At 41.6% G+C, this 19,835-nt stretch overlaps 1 protein-coding gene across 2 annotated transcripts in view; it reads right to left on the reverse strand.

Annotated features, from left to right (window-relative positions):
• Positions 1–264: 264 nt before the first annotated feature.
• adcy8 (adenylate cyclase 8 (brain)) overlaps positions 265–19,835 on the reverse strand; it is a 247,827-nt gene continuing 228,256 nt past the window's right edge. The window contains exons 14-18 of one of the 2 annotated variants that reach the window (XM_020467285.2): positions 13,835–13,993; positions 9,174–9,320; positions 1,858–1,950; positions 1,398–1,512; positions 265–1,152 (exon numbers count right to left, since the gene is read on the reverse strand). In XM_020467285.2, the coding sequence (XP_020322874.1) occupies positions 662–1,152; positions 1,398–1,512; positions 1,858–1,950; positions 9,174–9,320; positions 13,835–13,993 (1,005 nt within the window). In that variant the 3' untranslated portion in view covers positions 265–661. The remainder of the gene's footprint in view (positions 1,153–1,397; positions 1,513–1,857; positions 1,951–9,173; positions 9,321–13,834; positions 13,994–19,835) is intronic. The other variant, XM_020467284.2, reaches the window with a different exon arrangement.

Consider the following 19,835-nt stretch of genomic DNA (forward strand, 5'->3'; position numbering starts at 1 on the left):
AGCTCCGTTTAAACCTGGTGCTAACAGGCACAATCAGAATGTGGACCAGGAAAGGAAAGGTTACAAATTAGAACCAGGGATAAAAGAAGAAACTCCAACATGCCAACTTGTAAATGTTTATATTTTCTATTGAAGTGATGTTTTGATCTTACCACTATTGTCAGATACATATTGAAAACCTGAACATTTTGGCAAAGGGTAGGGAGGGGGAATTTTTAGCAAAGTTAACAGATTTTTGCAACTCTAAATGCCTGTCTCCGTAGACAACACTCCTGGGAGATGGGTGTCATGCAGGTTCACAATCCAGTCCGGCTCTAACACACAGTCCAGCTACTTACGTCTGAGCAGAAAATAAACTGCAAGGGCAAGGATTGTTGTATGAATGTCAAGCACTGACAAAATAAAAAAGTCACCAGACACAAGTTATCTATAAAAAATTAAACTCCTTTATTGTGTTCTCTTATATAAAATAAATACAAAACAGAAACATTGACACCAGGCAAGGGGTTAGGGTGTATAGTAGGCAGAACATTGAATTGTCAGAAGGATAGATAGATTGATGGCTGGACAGATGGATGAATGGACAAATCGATGCGGATGAAAACAGGAGGCACATTCCTGTCAAGTCCCCTCCCTCCCTGCCTTTTTGCAGTGGGCCTCTTCAGGGCAACTCAGTCTTATCTGCCACTTCGGCATGGCCAACCTCTGCCCCCCCAGGGGCCAGCAACGTCCTCCTGTTGTAGTGGTGATGGCCCTTCATGATGCCCGAGTTGTTGTTCTCGTTCAGGATCTGCTTCTGCTTTTGTCGGTTGAGCGACTGGACTAGGCCCAGCACCACGGCTGCCAGCGAGTACTGGCCCTGGAGCTTGCGCGGCTGCATGATGAGCGGGTTGGGCTGCACACGGCCCATCAGGAAGTGTGTGCGGATCTTTCCCTCCTGCTCGCTGATGCCCTTCACGTAGATCTCGCCACGGTACTCAAAGGCAAAGCCTCGCTCCTTCAGGATCAGGTAGGTGTCCTCAGGCACCTGGATCTTGCCACTCACGCCTGTGCTGTCCATGCGGCTTGACAGGTTCACTGTTTTGCCCCAGATGTCGTACTGGGGCTTCTTGGCGCCTATCACACCCGCCACCACCGAGCCATGTGCCATGCCTGCGAAAAAGAAGGAGGGGGAAGATGACGAAAATGAAGAGAAGGGGATGGAAAAGGAGGAAGAGGAAGAAAAATAGGAATATGAGATGATTGAGAAGGGAAATTGAGAAGAAAGACGAGTGAGAGTTGTAGAAGAGTTAGCTCCACCTAGAGACAAAACTACAGTGTGTTTATGAAAGTGTTTGAAATTCATTGTCTATTCATTTTGAGTGGTTGCCAGGGAGGGAGCACTTGGGATTTCTTACCAATTCTTAGCTCAAAGTTGTTGAAGGAGTGCTTGTTGATCTCCTGGATGCTTTCGTTCAGGGCGATGGCAAAGTCGGCCAGCTCACACAGATGACCCCACTTGTCCTCACATTGCTAAGAATCAGAGTGACATCAGAGAGTACCCAAACCAGATTGACAGTGCAAACTGAATCACAGATTGAGATCATCGTGTTACCAGTGTCAAATGGGGTCAGAATTATGCCCCACATGATGATGTACAGATAAAATACCCCCTCTTTAGAAATAAGGGTCAAGTTCTGCGTTTTATGTCTTGTTACACCTTGTGCACAATTTGTCCATACCTTTGTACTGCACCTACACATACAGCATGTACAAGGTAACAGCACAAATCAATGGTGTCAGTGTTAATATATAGCTTTTATGCAAGTCAGGATATGGCCACGAATTACTAAACCACAAAATGTTGATTTTGCTCACTTGTTTTTCTGGTGACAGTCCGGAGACTGCCATGTATGTGCTGCCGATAGTCTTAATCTTCTCAATGTCCTGGAAACGTTCCTCACCAAGCAGCTACACAAAGACAAAGACAAACAGGGGAGAGAAGAAACACAAGTAGTCCATTGTTAATTAACTGTGCTCAATATCGCATCACTACACCAAAGGGTAAACAAGATTTGGTCAATCAATCGCGTGATTGAGTGACAGAGTAAGCAACTCATTATACCAAACAACCCATTAGCAACTTATAAAGCAATGCCATATCACATAAAATTGTTTCTTCATCCATCCACTGTGCAGCTTTGCAGCTGCTACCTAAGTATGTGCTGTATCTTGGGGCAAGTTTCAAGTCAGGAAAAGGCACGTCTATTCCTGTCCAAAGAGGCGAGGCATTAGTCGACTGCAGCTGGTTTGTGTCTTGTTCTGGCCTCGTTTGGTGACATTGACACCGTCCGTGAATAACACGGTTCTATGGCAGATTTAGAACAGAATCTCATTGTCAGATACCACCCTAACACAGGATGCAGTCGAAATAGCAATAGCCTTCAATTCCTACTTTATTGACTCTGTCAGGGTACTGACACAAAACCCCTCCACTTGTTTCTTGGGCTCAGTGCTAGTGAATGACACTCAACCTGTCTTCATCATAAGGGAGGTTTCTGAGTCAAAGGTGAACAAGGTGATTAGCTCACTAAAGAACTCTAAAGCCAAAGATGTGTTTGGGATGGACTCTACCTTTCTTAAAAACTACAAAGAGTCACTCATTGGCCCCATTACTAAGGTCACCAACACATCTATTGGTCTCGGTGTGTTTCCAAGGGTATGGAAGTCGGCCATAATAACGGCCATCTTTAAATCAGGAGACCCTGCTAACGTGAGTAACTACAGGCCCATTAGTATATTACCTGTGGTGTCAAAGGTTGTTGAAAAGTGTGTAGCAGAACAACTGATTGCCCACCTCAACAACAGCCCGTTCACATTACACTCCATGCAGTTTGGCTTCAGAGCGAAACACTCCACAGAAACGGCCAACTGCTTTCTTCTGGAAAATGTGAAGTCCAAGATGGACAAAGGGGGTGCTGTTGGGGCTGTGTTTCTGGACCTAAGGAAGGCTTTTGATACTGTTAACCATGAGATTCTCATCACAAAATTGTCCAAGTTCAACTTTTCCCCTGATGCCTTGAGATGGATGAAATCATACCTTGAAGGCAGAACTCAGTGTGTCAGAGTGAGCAATGAGCTGTCGCCCACTCGTAGCTATGATGTGGGCGTGCCCCAAGGGTCAATACTGGGGCCCCTCCTGTTCAGCTTGTACATTAATGATCTGCCTTCTGTCTGTACTGGGTCTGAAGTTCAAATGTATGCAGATGATACAGTGATATATGTGCATGCAAAGAGCAAACAACAAGCTGCACAAGAACTCACTACTGTAATGGTCCAGGTTACAAAGTGGCTCAGTGACTCGTGTTTGCATCTCAATGTGAAAAAAACTGTTTGCATGTTCTTCACAAAGAGGGCAACAGATGCTACTGAGCCAGATGTCTATGTGTCAGGGGAGAAGCTCCAGGTGGTATCCGATTTTAAGTACCTTGGCATCATACTTGATTCCAACCTCTCTTTTAAAAAGCATGTGAAAAAGGTAATTCAAATAACCAAATTCAACATAGCTAATTTCCGATTTATACGAAATTGTTTGACTACAGAGGTAGCAAAACTGTACTTCAACTCTATGATACTCCCCCACTTAACATACTGCTTGACTAGTTGGGCCCAAGCTTGCTGTACAACATTAAAACGTATTCAGTCTGTCTACAAACAGGCTCTCAAAGTGCTTGATAGGAAGCCCAATAGCCATCATCATTGTCACATCCTTAGAAAGCATGAGCTCTTGAGTTGGGAAAATCTTGTGCAATACACCGACGCATGTCTTGTATTCAAGATCCTCAATGGCCTGGCTCCCCCTCCACTCAATATTTTTGTTAAACAGAAAACCCAGACATATGGCAGCAGATCCACAAGGTCTGCCATGAGAGGTGACTGTATAGTTCCCCTAAGGAAAAGCACCTTTAGTAAATCTGCATTCTCTGTGAGAGCTTCCCATGTCTGGAATACACTGCCATCAGACACACATAACTGCACCACATATCACACTTTCACAAAATGCTTGAAGACATGGCTAAAGGTCAATCAGATTTGTGAACATGGTCCCTAGCTGTGTGTTGCCACTCCATGTTGTCTGTTGTCTGTAGCTTGTGAGGTGTGGAAACACTTTGTTGCTTTTATGAATTTTGTCTTGCTGCTTTTTGTTTTATGCTGCTCTGTCTGTATGCTACGTCTTGCTTGTCCTATGTTGCTCTGTCTGTATGCTATGTCTTGCTTGTTCTATGTTGCTATTGTCTATATTGTAATTGTTTTTAATAACCTGCCCAGGGACTGCGGTTGAAAATTAGCCGGTTGGCTAAAACCGGCACTTTTACTGAAATGTTGATTAATGTGCACTGTCCCTGTAAAAATAAAAATAAAGTCAAACTCAAACTCAAATTCCAGCAGAATTCTCTGTAAAACGATATGAATAGTTTAGTGAAAGATCTCAAACTAATTTTGGTACTCTGTTGAAGCAAAGTGATACCTTTCATTTAAAACATTTCATACCATTGCATCTGACTAGCACAACTGTCAACTGCAAAAGCCCAACAACATTTTTGAGTGGCTGGCCTTCCCTGCTTATTTTGATAGTTTGACTAGCGAGGACCCATGCCAAATCGTTTCACTCCTGAGGGGGAATAGGCGTTGTTGTGTCCTCTTCACGACTGTCTTGGTGTGTTTGGACCATGACAGTTTGTTGGTGGACAACAAGGAACTTGAAGCTCTCAACCTGCTCCACTATAGCCCCGTCGATGAGAATTGGGGCGTGTTCGGTCCTCCTTTTCCTGTAGTCCACGATCATCTCCTTTGTCTTGATCACGTTGAGGGAGAGGTTGTTATCCTGGCACCACACTGCCAGGTCTCTGACCTCCTCCCTATAGGCTGTCTGTTTTTGGTGATCAGGCCCACTGTTGTGTCGTCTGCAAACATAATGATGGCGTTGTGGTCGTGCTTGGCCATACAGTCATGGGTGAACAGGGAGTACAGGAGGAGACTGAGCACACACCCCTGAAGGGCCCCTGTGTTGAGGATCAGCATGGCAAATATGTTGTTACCTACCCTTACCACCTGGGGGGTGGCCCGTCAGGAAGTCCAGGATTCAGTTGCAGAGGGAGTTGTTTAGTCCCAGGGTCCTTAGCTTAGTGATGAGCTTTGAGGGCAATATGGTGTTGAACGCTGAGCTGTAGTCAATGAACAGCATTCTCAAATACAATGCCTTGCAAAAGTATTCATCCCCCTTTTCCAATTTTGTTGCATACCAACCTGCAATTTCAATTTATTAAACAATGTTTTTCACGTAATGGACATACTGTACACAAAATAGTCCAAATTGGTGAATTCAAAATTTAAACAATTACTTGTTTCAAAAGCCACTAAATAAGATCTGGTGCAACCAATTACCTTCAGAAGTCACATAATTAGTTAAATAAAGTCCACCTGTGTGCAATCTAAGTGTCACATGATCGGTCACATAATCTCTGTATATATACACCTGTTCTGAACGGCCCCAGAGTCTGCAACACCACTAAGAAAGGGGCACTACCAAGCAAGCGGCACCATAAAGACCAAGGACCTCTCCAAACAGGTCAGGGACAAAGTGGTGGAGAAGTACAGATCATGGTTGGGTTATAAAAAACTATCTGAAACCTTGAACATCCCACGGAGCACCATTAAATCTGTTATTGACAAAATGGAAATATTATAGCACCACAGCAAACCTGCCAAGAGAGGGCCGCCCACCAAAACTCACAGATGAGGCAAGGAGGACATTAATCAGAGAGGCAACAAAGAGACCAAAGATAACCCTGAAGGCGTTGCAAAGCTCACAGCAGAGATTGGAGTATCTGTCCATAGGAACACCTTATTAAGCTGTACACTCCACAGTGCTGGGCTTTACGGAAGTGTGGCCAGAAAAAGGCATTGCATAAAGAACAAAATAAGCAAACACGTTTGGTGTTTGACAAAAGGCATGTGGGAGACTCCCCAAACATATGGAAGAAAGTACTCTGGTCAGATGAGACTAAAATTGAGCTTTTTAGCCATCAAGGAAAATGCTATGTCTGGAGCAAACCCAACACCTCAAATCACCCCGAGAATACCATCCGCACAGTGAAGCATGGTTGCGGCAGCATCATGCTGTGGGAATGTTTTTCATGAGGGAAACCTGTTTCAGTCTTCCAGAGATTAGAGTTTGGGATGGAGGTTTACCTTCCAGCAGGACAATGACCCTAAGCATACTGCTAAAGCAACACCCGAGTGGTTTAAGGGGAAACATTTCAATGTCTTGAATAGCCTAGTCAAAGCCCAGACCTCAATACAATTGAGAATCTGTGGTATGACTTAAAGATTGCTGTACAGCAGTGGAACCCATCCAACTTGAAGGATCTGGAGCAGTTTTGCTTTGAAGAATGGGCAAAACAAATCCCAGTGGCTAGATGTGCAAAGGCATACAGCTGTAATTGCTGCAAAAGGTGGCTCTACAAAGTATTGACTTTTGGGGGGGGGGTGAACAGTTATGCATGCTCAAGTTTTCCGTTTTTTTGTCTTATTTGTTGTTTCACAATAAAACATATTTAGCACCTTCAAAGTGGTAGGCCTGTTGTGTAAATCAAATTATACAAACCCCCCAAAATATATTTAAATTCCAGGTTGTAAGGCAAAAAAATTTGAAAAAATGAATACTTTCGCAAGCCAATTTATGTGTTCCTTTTTCCACTTTCTTATTGGCTGCTTGCGTTACTTAAATAATTACATGTAATCTGTTATAGCATGGGATATTGAAACTAAATACCATAGATGCTGGTCAGCCTTCCAAGTAAAGACTTCTAAGGTAAGATAAGAATGATGTGAGTGCTAGCTTCAACTGTTCAAAACTATTTGTATGTTAGTGGGGTAAAAATACACCAAAAAATGTTTTTATTCGTATTTCAGAACTGTTTAGTTAAAGCTGCAAAATGTACATTTTTGGGTGACAAGACCAAATTCACATAAAAATGTTGAGTTATAGATCATTCTTACTGAAAGCAAGTCTAAGATGCGGTAGATCTGTTCAATGTGCACTGTTTCCATGCTTCCCGTTCTTACGTTTCATTTTTGCTTTCGGTTTTGTACACCAACTTCAAACAGCTGAAAATATTATATTTTTGGTTATGGAAAATATATATTCACAGCAATTTAGATGGTACAATGATTCTCTACACTACTGTATATTTGCTTGTTTTGTCACAAACTGAAATTAGGCAAACCATTTGAATTTTTGCAACCAGCAAAGTGATTTCTGTATAGTGCAGTGCAGAGTACCTGGATACAGCCCTTAGCTGCGGTATATTAGCCACATACCACAAACCCCCGAGGTGCCATATTGCTATTATAAACAGGTTACCAACAATTTTGTATTTTTTTTTGTCATACCCGTGGTATGTGGTATTCAGGGCTCGAACCACCCGGTTTATAATTAAATACACTGCTCAAAAAAATAACGGGAACACTAAAATAACACATCCTAGATCTGAATGAATGACATATTCTTATTAAATACTTTTTTCTTCACATAGTTGAATGTGCTGACAACAAAATCCCACAAAAATTATCAATGGAAATCAAATGTATCAACCCATAGTTCTGGATTTGGAGTCACCCTCAATATTAAAGTGGAAAACCACACTACAGGCCAATCCAACTTCGATGTAATGTCCTTAAAACAATTCAAAATTAGGCTCAGTAGTGTGTGTGGCCTCCACGTGCCTGTATGACCTCCCTATAACACCTGGGCATGCTCCTGATGAGGTGGCGGATGGTCTCCTGAGGGATCTCCTCCCAGACCTGGACTAAAGCATCCGCCAACTCCTGGACAGTCTGTGGTGCAACGTGGCATTGGTGGATGGAGTGAGACATGATTTCCCAGATGTGCTCAATTGGATTCAGGTCTGGGGAACGGGCGGGCCAGTCCATAGCATCAATACCTTCCTCTTGCAGGAACTGCTGACACACTCCGGCCACATGAGGTCTAGCATTGTCTTGCATTAGGAGGAACCCAGGGCCAACCGCACCAGCATATGGTCTCGCAAGGCGTCTGAGGAACTCATCTCGGTACCTAATGGCAGTCAGGCTACCTCTGGCGAGCACATGGAGGGCTGTGCGGCCCCCCAAAGAAATGCCACCCCACACCATGACTGACCCACCGCCAAACCGGTCATGCTGGAGGATGTTGCAGGCAGCAGAACTTTCTCCACAGCGTCTCCAGACTCTGTCACGTCTGTCACGTGCTCAGTGTGAACCTGCTTTCATCTGTGAAGAGCACAGGGCGCCAGTGGCGAATTTGCCAATCTTGGTGTTCTCTGGCAAATGCCAAACATCTTGCACGGTGTTGGGCTGTAAGCACAACCCCCACCTGTGGACGTCGGGCCCTCATACCACCCTCATGGAGTCTGTTTCTGACTGTTTGAGCAGACACATGCACATTTGTGGCCTGCTGGAGGTCATTTTGCAGGGCTCTGGCAGTGCTCCTCCTGCTCCTCCTTGCACAAAGGTCAGAGGTAGTGGTCCTGCTGCTGGGTTGTTGCCCTCCTACGGCCTCTTGCACGTCCCCTGATGTACTGGCCTGTCTCCTGGCAGCGCCTCCATGCTCTGGACACTACGCTGACAGACACAGCAAACCTTCTTGCCACAGCTTGCATTTATGTGCCATCCTGGATGAGCTGCACTACCTGAGCCACTTGTGTGGGTTGTAGACTCCGTCTCATGCTACCACTAGAGTGAAAGCACCGCCAGCATTCAAAAGTAACCAAAACATCAGCCAGGAAGCATAGGAACTGAGAAGTGGTCTGTGGTCACCACCTGCAGAACCACTCCTTTATTGGGGGTGTCTTGCTAATTGCCTATCATTTCCACCTGTTGTCTATTCCATTTGCACAACAGCATGTGACATTTATTGTCAATCAGTGTTGCTTCCTAAGTGGACAGTTTGATTTCACAGAAGTGTGATTGACTTAGAGTTACATTGTGTTGTTTAAGTGTTCATTTTTTTATTTAATAACATTTTTTTGAGCTGTATATAGTCTCTTCACCCTGTCTAGCCCATTTACGATCAATGAAACCAAAAAAGTACTTTTTTGCGGGACAGTGAAAAGGACAATGTTGCAGTTCCCCACCTCGTCAAAGTCGGCAATGATCTCGTTGAGGAGGCGCAGACACTCCACTCCTTGGTTGTTCATCTCTGTTTGGGAGTAGAAGTCGGCAAAGCCCGGGATGGAGGCGAACATCACACCCACAGCATCGTAAGACTGGGAGTAAAGCTCCTGTGGAACAAAATGCAGACGATGTATGTTTAAAGAAAGAGGGGCAGGGAAAAAGCCATTGAAAATTACATATAATGGAATTCTAACAACGTCAGGTAGTTATATACACTTATTTGGAAAAGGTCAAGGATGGATGGGACATGTGATTTGCTCATATGATTTGAAAAATGAATCAGGAGTAGGCAGCACCATAAGTAAGTGAGTAAACTCAGATATGACTAAGGAGTTAAACAGAGCAATTTTTCCATAAATATACTTTTACAATGGTAGAATTTTAATGGCACATTATGACAAAAAAAATGGCTGTGTTGGTTCTTGTGTTAACATTTTACTGCAGTGGGCTAAATCAGGGTCACACAGTGTTTCTTGGTAGTCTTCAACAAATCTACTTCGAAACAAAAGTGTAAACCTCACACACATGGTAATGAGCTTCAAAAAAATAAGACACCTGTACCATGTCAGATATGCTCATTTTTGAGTTTGCATCCCAATATGACATTTTATATACATCAAAGAAGACTGAAATATAACAAAACCGTTCGACAATGAAACACTGGATTTGTAATCATTATTTATAAATCATGAAAAGTATGAATGACATTCCACCAATGCGGCGATTTGGTAATTTGACTTTAAGTTAGTCTTGTAGATTAACCAGTCATGCATTAGGGGGGCGCTATTAAACATTTTGGATGAAAAACGTTCCCGTTTTAAACAAGATATTTTGTCACGAAAAGATGCTCGACTATGCATATAATTGACAGCTTTGGAAAGAAAACACTGACATTTCCAAAACTGCAAAGATATTGTCTGTGAGTGCCACAGAACTGATGTTACAGGCGAAACCCAGATAAAAATCCAACCAGGAAGTGCCGCATTTTTTGAAACCGCCTCATGCCAACTTATATGGCTGTGAATGAGCTACGGATGAGCTTACGTTTTCCACGTATTCCCCAAGGTGTCTACAGCATTGTGACGTCTTTGTAGGCATTTCCATTGAAGAATGGCTGTAAGGGATCATATATAGCATGTGGTCACATGGTGTCTCCCGCAGAAAATTTCACGTAAAATACTGAGGTAGCCATTTTTCCAATCTCTTCTTATGAGAAACCAATTGCCTCGACGGATATATTATCGAATATGTATGTTAAAAACACCTTGAGGATGGATCCTAAACAACGTTTGCGTGTTTCTGCCGATATTATGGAGCAAATTTTGAAAAAAGTTTGCCGTTATAGTTGCAGCATTTTCCGGTCGATTTCTCAGCAAAGCATGATGAAGAAACGGGAGCTTTTTCGCCTACAAAAATAATATTTAGGGAAAAAAGGAACATTTGCTATCTAACTGGGAGTCTCCTGAGTGAAAGCATCTGAAGTTCTTCAAAGGTAAATTATTTAATTTGGTTGCTTTTCTTATTTTCGTGAAAATGTTGCCTGCTGCCAGCAGAGCCTAGCATAGCATTATGCCATGATAAACTTACACAAATGCTTGTCCAGCGTTGGCTGTAACGCATATTTAGAAAATCTGAGATGACAGTGTTGTTAACAAAAGGCTAAGCTTGTGTTGGAATATATTTATTTCATTTAATTTGTGATTTTTTGCGTATTTATGTCCGCTGCGTTATGCTAATGTGTTTAAGGCTATGATTACGCTCCCGGATACGGGTTTGCTCGTCGCAAGAGGTTCAATACTTAGTCACACATCTAGTTCTTTTTTGTATTTTTTTTAAATGTAATGTTTAAAACCTCTTGGTGTTAGGGGGCAGTATTTTCATTTTTGGAAAAAAAAACATTCCCGTTTTAAACCGGATATTTTGTCAGGAAAAGATGCTGGAATATGCATATAATTGACAGCTTTGGATAGAAAACACTCTAACGTTTCCAAAACTGTAAAGATATTGTCTGTGAGTTTAACAGAACTGATGTTGTAGGCGAAAGCCTGAGAAAAATCCAATCCGGAAGTGCCCCAGGTTTTGAAAGCGCTGCGTTCCAATGACTCCCTATATGGTTGTGAATGTACCATCAACGAGCTTACGCTTTCTACGTATTCCCCAAGGTGTCTACAGCATTGTGATGTAGTAGTTTTACGCATTTCTGTTGAAGAATAGTCATAGGCAGCCACATTGCGTAAGTGCTCACATGGTGGCTGAGGTGCAGAGGTAGCCATTACTCCAATCGGTCCTAGAGAAAACGGAATGGTCCCGACATATATATTATCGAATAGATATTAGAAAAACACCTTGAGGATTGATTCTAAACAACGTTTGCCATGTTTCTGTCGATATTATGGAGTTAATTTGGAAAAAAGTTTGGCGTTGTAATGACTGAATTTTCAGGGGGTTTTCTTAGCCAAACGTGATGAACAAAATGGAGCAATTTCTCCTACACAAATAATATTTTTGGAAAAACTGAATATTTGCTATCTAACTGAGAGTCTCCTCATTGAAAACATCCAAAGTTCTTCATAGCTTGATAGCTATTTCTCCTACACAAATAATATTTTGGGAAAAACTGAACATTTGCTATCTAACTGAGAGTCTCCTCATTGAAAACATCCAAAGTTCTTCATAGCTTCATAGCTTAATGCTATGCTAGCTATCAATACTCTTACACAAATGCTTGTGTAGCTATGGTTGAAAAGCATATTTTGAAAATCTGAGATGACAGTGTTGTTAACAAAAGGCTAAGCTTGTGAGTGAATATATTTCTTTCATTTCATTTGCGATTTTCATGAATAGTTAACATTGCGTTATGGTAATGAGCTTGAGGCTATGATTACGCTCCCGGATACGGGATTGCTCGACGCAAGAAGTTAGGCAAGGATTGAAATGATTATGTTTTAGACAAGATATGACTAAGGAGTTATATATCTGTGTGGGATTCTTGCAGTTAACTTGCAGTCTACAAATGATTTGTTATTATGTTCCGGCCCCCCGACCAACCGCTCAAGAAAAAAATCAGCCCGCGGCTGAATCTAGTTGATGATCCCTGTTGTTGACCCATGCTGAATTTGACTATGGGAAGTAGCATATACAAACTGATCATTACCAAATGTTATCTATATATTGCCATAACCAGAATGTTATAACTTTGTGTGTGTAGAGGTTTCGATTAGCTTTTTTGATTGAGTTTGCCAAACCAATATTTTCATGTTCAAATTTCCACTGCTTCTTTTACTCCAAACCGAGTCTCAGAGAATTTTGTATGATTCTGTATGTAAATCAGAGACACTACATTTAGTATGATATGTTACGTTTCGTATGGTATGTATTTGTGGATGTTACAAATTACAATTTTTATTATATGTTACGAATTTACAAAACATACAATATGTTACAAATCTGGAAAACATACAATATGTTACGAATTTGCTAAATGTACGATACGTTAAGAATTCTAGCTAGGTGGCTAGGTCGGTAACATTAGCTAGCTCGATAACTTTAACTAGGCTAGGGGCTAGGAGTTAGGTTAAAGGGGAAGGGTTAGCTAAAAGGTTTAAGGTTAGGGTTATCTAGCATGCTAAGTAGCTGCAAAGTAGCTAAACAGTAGTAAGCAGTTGAAAATGTGCTAATTAGCTAAAATGCCAATCTCCCTTCTTTCATTTTTGCCTTAAGTAACCATCTTATGTAACCATATGAAACATAGAATATCCTATTAAATGGAGTGTCACAGATTTACATACAGAATTATATTAAACGCTCTAAGACCAGGTTGTATGTATTTATATGTCTTTTTTGTATGTAAACCCTGTAAATAAATAAAAACGTATCTTCTTCAAAACTTTCCTTTCACATTCGGAAGCCTTCAACACCGAGTCCCTGACTCATATATGGGGATGTGTGGAACAATGGGTTATCTCCCACCAACTGACATGTTACTACCATCAAATTAAAAGAAGGAAACATGAATAAAAGTGTGTCTTGTTTTATAAAGCTTTAAGGCTGACTGAATCTACTCTCTCTGCACTTCGTGGAAGCATCCTGAAGGCCGACAATTCAGACCACCGCCACCCTTTTCTGCATTTCGGTCTGAAGTTTGTCGGAAAATCAATTACGGCTCTCAACGGGCATATGTAATTAGCATACATTGAGGTTTATGGAACCAATTGTGATGAATGTTTGACGACAGCTCTTGATAGGTAAATATGTCAATAGTATCATTTTGTTTGAGTAAAGAAGTGAAAACTCCTCTTCATGCTCCAAATCACAAATGTAACGTAACTTGAGTTTGGTTCAAGTAGAGGTAAAACAAATGAAACTGGGTTGTTTATGACTCCAACACTGAAATAATATTTCAAAAGCAATTTACAGCAATGCTCTGCATATATTTTCATATGAGTGGCCCCAGCATGAAACGAACCAACAACCCTAGCATTGCAAACACCATGCTCTACCAACTGAGCTACACAGGACCACACAAGTCATTAGTTATTAAAAATACCATAAATACGGTACAGTTGAACATACCCCGAACAGTCTATCAGACGAAAATAAGGTAGGAATAATTCCAGCTGACCTCATTATCCCGATCCTTCTCCAGGAAATGGCGGGCAACGTGACTTGGCAGAATATTCCGGAGCATGTTCTCATTGTGTTCCCGGAGCTCCTTCATCTCGTTGATCTCCTCCTTGGCCTGGACACGCCAGAGGAAATCCAGCCGGGCAGTGTATTCCAGCTATGGGGGTAAAAATAAATATCAGTTCCACAAAAGTTCAGATAAAATCACAAATTATTCTGCATCTTCATCAAACCTTGAATAATATTTAGCAGACGCTTTTATCCAAAGCGACTTACAGTAATGCGTGCATACATTTTCATGTGCACATGAATCGAGCTCACGATCCATAACAGTCCATTTGTCACGCCCTGACCACAGAGAGCCCTCGGGGTTCTCTATGGTGTTGTAGGTCAGGGTGTGACTAGGGGGGTGTTCTAGGTTTCCTATTTCTATGATTGTTTTGTTGTATGGTTCCCAATTAGAGGCAGCTGATTGTCGTTGTCTCTAATTGGGGATCATACTTAAAGTTCTCCATTGTTCCCACCTGGGTTGTGGGATATTGTTTTGTGTATGTGCATGTAGCACCACTGATGTCACGTTTCGTTGGTTGTTTATTGTTTTGTTTGGAAGATTCTCTTTATTAAAAGATGTGGAACTTTAATCACGCTGAGCCTTGGTCCGTCTCTCATACCGAGCGTGACACCATTGTTGCTCTACCAACTGAGCCACACAGGACCACCACTGAACTAAATTGCATTGAATAGAAAAATAATTTCTCCTCATTCTGTCACCATTTAGTAGGGAAAACTTGGTTTGTGGGGTTAAGGTCAGGATAGTTAGAATTTCATGTGATCATGCCATACAATAGAACTGTGTTATGCCTCAAGAATACAGCATATCACAGAAGCCAGAAAAGAGGACAATATATAATGAGGAATCACTATTAATGTGTGTGTGCAGACATTTATGTGAGGTAAAGATAAAGTGGATACAAAAAAAACAATTCAGGTAAAATTAAAATAAACATTTTAGGGTGACCCAAGAAATTACAGTGGAAGTTTACATACACCTTAGCCAAATACATTTACTCAGTTTTTCACAATTCCTGACATTTAATCTTGGTAAAAAAATCCCTGTCTTAGGTAGCATCAGGGACATCGCAGGATATGTTTTGAAACAATTACTGCTTCGCATACAAGCCAGTGAATTCTATGCATTACATCTGGATGAGTCAATAGACGTGGCGGGAGTGGCACAGCTCCTGGTATATGTCCATTCCGTTTATGGGGGATCAAATAAGGAAGACATCCTCTTCTGCAAACCACTGGAAACCAGGACAACAGGAGAGTATATTTTTTAAGTACTGGATAGCTTTGTGACATCAAACGGACTTTGGTGGTCAAGATGGGTTGTTGGTACAGTGGTTCCTCCTTTAAAGGTTGCGTCATACTGCAGAAAAAACCTTGCGGGCTGCTGCAGCATTCTATGGCATGTATTTAATTGTCAGAAATGTTTTATCCCGATCCTTCTCCAAGAAATGGCGGGCAACGTGACTTGGCAGAATATTCCGGAGCATGTTCTCATTGTGTTCCCGGAGCTCCTTCATCTCGTTGGTCCCCCATAAAGGAATGGACATATACCAGGAGCTGTGCCACTCCCGCCACGTCTATTGACTCATCCATCATGTAATGCATAGAATTCACTGGCTTGTATGCGAAGCAGTAATTGTTTCAAAAGAGTAATGCAAGTTAGTGCTAGTTTGACCACCAGAGGGCATCTTTGAGAAGCACTTGATAGTCTCCCATATTGGCTTTACTAGAGAATTTAAAACCTTTTATGTAATAACATAGTACATAGGATTGATTTTAAGAAATTTGGCTGAATAAATTTGATTATTATGGTGTTTCTATTCTGAGAAAAAGGAAAAAAGGAAACCCTCAGTGTTTGAAAATATGGAGCTGTACAACGTGATGGTCGGGAGAAGGCTACAGCATAAGAGGATTGGAGGATTCTAAATTGTTTTCCTTCATAAACTTCTCTGGGATAGGGGACAGCATTTGGAATTTTGTATGAAAAGCATGCCCAAATTAAACTGCCTTCTACTCAGGCCCAGAAGATAGGGTATGCATATAATTGGTAGATTTGGATAGATCACACCCGAAAGTTTCCAAAACTGTTAAAATAGTGTCTGTGAGTATAACAGAACTGATTTGGCAGGCGAAAACAAGAGAAAAATCCATTCAGGAAGTAGGATTTGTACATTTTTGTAGTTTTCTATTCAATGCCATTACATTGACTTAGGACTCAAATTGTAGTTCATATGCCTTCCACTAGATGTCAACAGTCTTTAGAAATTGTTTCAGGCTTGTATTCTGAAAGATGAGGGAGTAAGAGCAGTCTGAATGAGTGGACCCCGCCGTGTCACAGAGCTTTTTCATGTGCGCGACCGAGAGAGTGCCTTTCTTGTTTACCTTTTATATTTACGACGTTATTGTCCGGTTGAAATATTATCGATTATTTAGGCTAAAAACAACCTGAGGATTGATTATGAACTTCGTTTGAAATGTTTCTACCAACTTTATGGTTACTATTTGGATTTTTTGTCTGCCTGTTGTGACTGCGTTTGAGCCTGTCGATTACTGAAGAAAACGCGCGAACCAAACTGAGGTTTTTGGATATAAAGAGACTTTATCAAACAAAAGGAACATTTATTGAATAAATGAATGTATTCTGAGTGCAACTATATGAAGATCATCAAAGGTAAGTGATTAATTTTCTCTCTATTTCTGACTTGACAATCTGGACCCTCTATTTCTGAAACTATCCGCCGCCATTGTCGCAACCCCTATTACCAGCCTGTTCAAACTCTCTTTCATATTGTCTGAGATCCCCAAGGATTGGAAAGCTGCCGCAGTCATCCCCCTCTTCAAAGGGGGAGACACCCTGGACCCAAACTGTTACAGACCTATATCCATCCTGACCTGCCTATCTAAGGTCTTCGAAAGCCAAGTCAACAAAAAGGTCACTGACCATCTCGAATCCCACCGTACCTTCTCCGCTGTGCAATCTGGATTCCGAGCCGGTCACGGGTGCACCTCAGCCACGCTCAAGGTACTAAACGATATCATAACCGCCATCGATAAAAGACAGTACTGTGCAGCCGTCTTCATCGACCTGGCCAAGGCTTTCGACTCTGTCAATCACCATATTCTTATCGGCAGACTCAGTAGCCTCGGTTTTTCCTAACGACTGCCTTGCCTGCTTCACCAACGACATTGCAGACAGAGTTCAGTGTGTCAAATCAGAGGACATGTTGTCCGGTCCTCTGGCAGTCTCTATGCGGGTGCCACAGGGTTCAACTCTCGGGCTGACTCTTTTCTCTGTATATATCAATGATGTTGCTCTTGCTGCAGGCGATTCCCTGATCCACCTCTACGCAGACGACACCACTCTGTATACTTCCGGCCCTTCCTTGGACACTGTGCTATCTAACCTCCGAACGAGCTTCAACGCCATACAACACTCCTTCCGTGGCCTCCAGCTGCTCTTAAACGAAACCAAATGCATGCTTTTCAACCGTTTGCTGCCTCAACGAAACAGCGGGCAAATCATTGGTGCACAATGATGTCATGACTTGTTGTCTTCAAATCGGTTTCTTTCAGTCAATATGTCACGCGAAATGGCCCATCAGGTCTGATTGTGTTACAAACAAACCAGTTGATTGCAGTGAAACCAAACATGACTGGAACAACAACATTTTGTCGAAAATGGAATGAGACGGAATTCACGACACAAGCGGTTCACAAAATGTTTCGTGTTAGGCTATAAAAACGGATTTTATCAAACAAAAGATCATTCATTGTGTAACAATGAGCATTGGAATTGCAAACAGACGAAGATCGTCAAAGGTAAACTATTTATTTTAATGCAGTTTGTGGTTATGTTACGCCTGTGCTGGTTAAACATTTTTTTTTTATGGGGCTCTATGCTCAGATAATCGCTTCATATTCTTTCGTAGGAAATCCTTTTTTAAATCTGACAACGCAGTTGGATTAGCAAGATTCTAGGCTTTCGATACATGTGAGACACTTGTATTTTCATGAATGTTTAATATGACTATTTATGTAGCGATCACCGTATGTTGTGGAATTTCAGCCCACTAGCGGGTTCCGTGCGCAGAGAGGTTAACAAAATGATACTAACTCTTATAAAATAAAATTTGTATTTCCCATCAAAACTCGGTAGGTATGGGTTTTGTTCCATTTTTATCGTCATCTTTTACCATTTTTCTTATGACCAACGGTCATAATGTAATGTCCATCCTATTCTCAACGTCTCTCTCCCTCTCTTTTTCCCAGGCCTCCCGTTAACCAGGTCAACACTCCCATTGGCCGCAGCTTAACAAGCAACCTTACTGGTCAAAACTTAAACTTAAAAGTAAACCAACCTATTCACTTATACATTAAAGAAATATGTCTTCAAAAGAAATGCATTAACAATATTACAATCCGGGAGCAATCCAATCACCTTTTAAATCTAACACCAATGAATTATAACAAAACTCAATACTTGTTTCTAACAAGGGTATAACATGTAGATACAAATGATATGTTGCAAGTTGGGGAGGGGAGAGGAGGGTTCACACCTACCTTGGCTATTAGACAATTCTTTAGTAAAGGTTGAATAGTCTATAGTTCAACTAATAGCCCATCCTAGAAACGCTATTAGCAGAATTCACAGCCTGCTACTCGTGTGAAAAACTAATAATAATACTTTTTCCCCTTTCCACATGTTAAAGATTCCAATTGATAAAGAGTTTTTAACCACAATCGGACCCAACCCCAATTAATACATTTGGGCACAGTCGATAGCGTACTGGACTTTGGGCTAGAATGTTGAGGGTTCGAAACCTGCTCCCTGCTTGTTTCATTACATTATTATGCCGGTCTCAGAGCAATTAACCTGGATTGTTACTCCCCATCTCATTCCTCGCCCTCTTCCATGTGTCATTTCCCGCCTGAGTGGCTCGCTTGTGGGAGTGCAGGCAGGATATGGCAGCACCTTCGATTGTGCGTCAAGAATTCAGCATAGCAAGTTTGTATGAAGGTCTGGTTATTCACAGGCAAATAGTAATATGCTCTAAACTGTTCTGGTGAGAAACAAACTTTGCTGCCCTGTTCTCAATCGTCCACGTGGCTGGGAGAACCTCCTCAGATTAATAAAGATGAAGGGAGTTAGATATGCATAGGAAGTGTACTGTTTTTGTTCTGTATATATGAATTACAAATCAGCCTTTACTTAAATCATGTTTCTAGTTTATTTCATAGTTACAATGTGTAATCATTGATGTCCCAGGAGCGGTAAACCCTGTTGAAGTGTATAATTGCAATACATACATGTAGGCACAGCATAATTCAAATAATTGCATTTGATACACCTGGTATTGGATGTGACTGAAAAAAACTAGCTAAATAGCGATTTTCATGAATTAGATTTATGGCAAAAAAATATTCACAATCGATTGTCTCTACATTAACATATTCCTCTCAATGTAATTTTTATTTTATTTGACTCATTATGACGTTATAATTACTTACATTTGCTTCCACCGTAATGTTTTGTCAGCCATCTTTGCTGAAAAAAGTCAACAGGGACGGGTGGCTCGCGTCAAATTCCTCATTGGAACCACTCCATATGATTGGTCATATAAAAACCTTGGGACCCAAATGCATAATGAGTGCTCTAACTCCCCCTTGCGGTGGTCTGGAGCACTGAAGCCATGACGCTGGGTACCTCTAAATCCCGCAGTGTAAGCTCGCAACTTTTAAAGGAGGAACCGATGTATCTGTACTGATGGCGCAAAAGCTATGACAGGGAGACATAGTGGAGTGGTAACGCGTGTGCAAACAGTTGCTCCTGACGCCACTTGTGTACATGCAGCATCCACCGAGAGGCTCTTGCTGCCAAGGGAATGCCTGACAGCTTGAAAGACTTTCTGGACACACAGTGAAAATGATTA

Source organism: Oncorhynchus kisutch, linkage group LG30 (genome assembly GCF_002021735.2).
Source record: "Oncorhynchus kisutch isolate 150728-3 linkage group LG30, Okis_V2, whole genome shotgun sequence".
NCBI classification, from domain to species: domain Eukaryota; kingdom Metazoa; phylum Chordata; class Actinopteri; order Salmoniformes; family Salmonidae; genus Oncorhynchus; species Oncorhynchus kisutch.